The sequence below is a fragment of the Bactrocera neohumeralis genome, chromosome 4 (genome assembly GCF_024586455.1).
Source record: "Bactrocera neohumeralis isolate Rockhampton chromosome 4, APGP_CSIRO_Bneo_wtdbg2-racon-allhic-juicebox.fasta_v2, whole genome shotgun sequence".
In the NCBI taxonomy this organism is placed as follows: Eukaryota; Metazoa; Arthropoda; class Insecta; order Diptera; family Tephritidae; genus Bactrocera; species Bactrocera neohumeralis.
In genome coordinates this window covers 26,420,955-26,425,921 of record NC_065921.1, presented here as the reverse complement: position 1 = coordinate 26,425,921, position 4,967 = coordinate 26,420,955, and the positions used below count along the sequence as shown (strand labels likewise).

At 39.1% G+C, this 4,967-nt stretch overlaps 1 protein-coding gene across 1 annotated transcript; it reads right to left on the bottom strand.

Moving 5' to 3' along the window:
• Window positions 1–230: 230 nt before the first annotated feature.
• Window positions 231–584, bottom strand: LOC126754468 (rRNA 2'-O-methyltransferase fibrillarin-like). Its single transcript, XM_050466437.1, has one exon. The coding sequence runs from the start codon at window positions 582–584 to the stop codon at window positions 231–233; it is 354 nt and encodes a 117-aa protein (XP_050322394.1).
• Window positions 585–4,967: the final 4,383 nt, after the last annotated feature.

Sequence of the window (4,967 nt, the reverse complement as noted above, 5' to 3'; positions counted from 1 at the left end):
AATTTCAATTAATTAATAATTTTTATATCAAAATTAATTTATTAAACCCAATATTGGAATTTCTGAAATTAAATTAAATTAAAAATTGAACAATTTATTTTGCATCCAAAAATTTTCATCGAAAAATTCGCAACCTCGCTTATGACTATAAACATATTTTTTTTTAATATTAATAAATATAATTATCTTAAATTTTGTAAACAATTCCTATTAAACTTCCAACTCAACATTCAGTAGTAGTAATCATAACACGCCCAAGGATGGTAATAACAGTAGGGCCGCTCATACTCCACAACGCCCACTCCACCAACAACAACGGGCGCTCTTCGACCATAACCTCGATAACCGCCACCGTAAAATCTGCCAAATCCTGGTCCAAAGAAGGCGCCGCCACCACCGCGACCAAATCCTCTGCCACCAAAACCTCCACGACCAATACCAAATCCACCACGACCACCACCAAAACCACCACGTCCGCCACCAAATCCACCATGACCACCACCAAATCCACCATGACCACCACCGTGTCCACCACCTCCGCCACCGTGTCCACCGCCACCGCCACCTCCTCTAGCGGCCACCATTTCGCAAATCCAAAACAGTAGCAAAATAGAAAGGATCACTTTGAGAACCAGTTTAGACATCTTAAAATTGCAACGACTTGTTTTCGACTGAAATTCCATTCTACAGTCATTTAACCTGACAAAGAATTATTGTGATCTACCAATTAGTACAGGTGTTCTAATTGAATGACGATGAATGAGTTGTGATTTCGAGGTACCCCTCTCGCCTCGAGTATATTTGAGTTATTTGGACTTTTCTACTATTTGTTTATAAATTTATTGTTCAATAGTGTTAAGATATTATTAACTGTGTTAACTGTATGTGAAAAGTAAGAAAAGCTTGGCGGTATTCCCCGTTTAATTTGTTAACTGTACAGTGAACATTCGGTAACCTGAAAACTCAAACTAATAGTTCGGCGCTGAGCACTTTTGAAATGGTTTAGAACGAGCTTCGGAACCAGTTTGTTATACATATATGTGTAATGCATGGCTGGAGGAGGGCAGGTACACCCTCGGAGCCGTTTAGCAGAGGATGGGAGGAAAACTTACCGATCAAAACGAGGTTGCGCAGCTTCGTTCTAGATACTGTAGCAGGTTAAACTTCTACCTATCCAGAATTGTACCCGACATATCCAATATATGTCCTGCGTGCAATGAGTCTCCGCATGACACTGGCTACCTCTTTGCATGTCCTGCTAACCATACAAATCTTACTCCTCTTTCCCTATGGTCCGACCCCGTCGAAACGGTGACGACAACTTAGCTAATCCTTACCATCCTAACGGGAACTAAGTACCCGCTAAAACAACAACAACAAGTTAGATTTCCAAAAAAAAGCTCTTGGTCGGATAAAATCCGGCTCAGTTCCGGTAACGTAGAACCGGCTGTCGTGGGCATTGCAGACGAAGTGCTCGAGTGTCCGCGAGAATCGAGCGTAACCCTTTCGCAGCTTTTTGGATACTGTAGTAGTTAAACTCATACTTATTCAGAAACAACCCCGACATATCAAACGTTTATCCAGCATAAAAAGAGTCCAGCATAACTCTAACCACCTCTTTGCATGCCCAGCTAACCCTACCCATCTGACACCCCTCTCCCTATGGTCCAACCACGTAAAAACAGCACATTTCCTAGGCCTATCGTTGGATGACCTCGTTGACAATTTATCTGAAAAACAGGATGGGCGTGAACAACATGGAAGAAGCGCGCCGGAAGAACAAATTATCGAGATCAAAACAACTCGCAACATATTTGTATGATAAAAAAAAATCCCATTCAATAGCGCAAAATGGGTCATTATGATGGGCGCACTAAAAAATCTATTCAAAAAGACTTCTCTACTTGACGAACATAATATGAAGCTATCTTAAAGAAAGTAAACTATAATACGATACAAAATCGCCCTCAAAATCCCCTCTGCAGCAGCGCAGGGATACATATTTGGATCAGATTTTTAAAATGCCACGCGTGACTGAATTCTAAACGTTGAAATGACAGGTGTGTGCTACGTCTTCAGTTATGCAGACGACATCACCGCCATCATAAACGATAAAAGCACTGAAATTCCTAGGGGTAAAAGTGGATAACAAACTCACGTGCTGGGCTGCTAAAAAATCTATCACTGTCAGAACTTATCACAAATACTGGAGGTCCGTTTGCTAGTAGAAGAAAACTGCTAATGGATCCAACCCAGTCGGCCACGTAAATGGTAGGAAAATATGGACCATTACCATTAAATGTGCAAGATAGATGGAAAATATGGTACTTTCTAAGGTGCAGAGAACAACAGTCCTGGGAGGCGGCTCAGTATACTGCACTGTATCCGAATCCGCAGTGCTAGTGGTAAGCAGCGTCATTCCAATAGATCTACTCTCAAAGAAAATAAGTGGTTATGGAACAAAGACGGTATAGAAATATACATGTCCACAAAATGAGCTAGGTTGCACATAATCGAACTCTGGCAAGATGAGTCACGGTTTTTTCCGTAAATACCTATATAACATTAAAAAACCGAAAGTTCCTTTGTACGACGAAGCACTAGACGAAGAAAATTATATCTCGCCCGTGGAAAAAAGCACGAAAAACTTTAGAAAACAAACTTGGACAACTCAATACGGAAAAATTAGTTTAAAAAACAACCGTCGCCGAAAACTGACAACAGATTGCCTCGTATTTGGTATACAGGTATATACTACACACTACTATTTTGAAACTACTCCGTATTAGGTCCAATTTGGAAAAATACTATTTACTCAAATTTCAAACTATCAGGATCAGATAGAAACCAGTTATTAAAATCGCTTATACTTTTTAGTCCACTTCATGATTTGCCGAGCTTCGGCTTCCATTTCTTGGTGTGCGCAATAATATTATTTGACACATTTCTACAAGCTTTAGACTGACATTGAATGGCTAATCAATTAAATTAAAAGTATTTTTATGATAAATTAACTTTCTACACTTCTTTTGAGGTTAGTCGAAAGGTGTGGAGTATCAGATGATGGCTACAAGCAACTTTTTTTTGACATCTTGTTCAATACTTTGGAATAGTTTTTGCATTCCCAGAGAATGGCTAAAATAGCTTAAAAAAAACTAGAATTTATCGATCCAAACAGGGCTAGATAGCCAAAATAACAGCTCTCGGACTGGATGTACCGGTGACATAGAACAGGCTCTTGCGGAAATCTCTAAAACCGGTGGTAGGACCTGATTATGCTTTCTTGGGAGAAAATTTCATTATGTTATGGTATATAACAACTCTTCAAATTTGATCCTGACCGTTAAAAAAAAGAAAATATTTAATATTTCTCAATACAATCCTTCATTAGAACTTTCACAATGACCTCCTTTTATTTACTACGGGCGTGTCACCAATTTAATAAATTTTCCATTTGCTTGTTAAAACTTTCCATCTGATTAGCCTTCAGCTCTTCAGCAAAGTTTGTTTCAAACACGCAGTCTACTTAAGGGTGATCTATTTCGAGGTTTCCTACTTAAAAAAAAAATACAGAAACTTCAAATTTAATATGGAATTTTTATTATTATTCGAAAGAACACTTTTTGGCATTTATTTATTAGAGATTATCTCTTACAAACATTGGCTGCGGCTAAGTCTCAGATAGTCCATCCGTTGAGTAAAATTTTCGATGATTCGTTCGGGCATTTCGTCTGGTAACTTGCGAATGACACGAGTGCACGAGTGATGTTTTACTCCAAGGCCTGAATCGAAGCGCTATTGTCCGCATAGATTTTAGACTTTACATATTCCCACAGGAAAAAGTCTAACGGTGTGATATCACACGATCTTGTTGCCAATCGACCGTCCCAAAACGTGAGATTATCTGCTTACTGAAGTTTTCTCTCTATAAATGCACTGATTGATGCGATGTGTGGGAAGTGGTGTCGTCTTGTTGAAACCAAATATCGACAAGATCACGAGCTTCAATTTCAGCCATCAAATAGTTGGTTATCATGTCGCGATAACGATCGCCATTGACGGCTACGTTCTCACCGTCATCATTTTTGAACAAATATGGACCAATAATTCCACCGGTGCACAGCCACACCAAACCATTGTTTCTTCTAGATGAAATGGCAGCTTTTGAATTTCTTCAGGTTTCTACTCTTCGTTGTTTACATACCCATTGATCCAGAAATAGGCCTCTTGCCTGAACAAAATTTGGCTCAAAAGCGTCGGATCTTCTTGGAACTTTTCAAGAGCCCATAGGGCGAAGCGATGTCACTTAGGAAGGTCGAGCGGCTTCAGTTCTTGCACAAGCTGTATTTTGTACGCTTTCAATTTAAGATCTCAACGTAAAATACGGCAAGTCGTTCCAAACGTCAGTCCAAGTTACTGTGAATGAACCCTTCACGGTCTTCGTGCAAACACATTCTGTACAGAATGTGAATTTTCATAATAAATTTGACCGATTTGTAAACGTTGTTCAAGCGTAAGTCTTTCCAGGATAAAATTCCAAACAATACTGAACAAAAATAACATGACAGCTTGACTCGACTCTCGAATGATCTGTCTAAAAAGTTAGTTTAGCTAGTCGTTTCGTACATAATGCTATTAAGAAAGCTTACCTCCTTCTATAAAGACAATTCATTATCGCAAGCTCATAAGCAGACTTGAACTGATAAATCATAAAATCATTCTAATAGCGGCTCCCGAAGGAAGATACAGCAGTTCAGGTCACATCTGCAAGAATCACTCATTTAAGTCTTAAGAAGTTTTGCTGAGCGTCATCTATAAAGACGGTTTGGAAAATGGTGCCGGAATATTTGATTTGACTTCTTTGGACTAATTTTTGTTGGCATCCGGAAGTCAATGGCCTATTCTGAAAATCCGGCACCGAAGAAAAGAGACCAGAACTAATTCTATTAATTCTAAATATTATCACA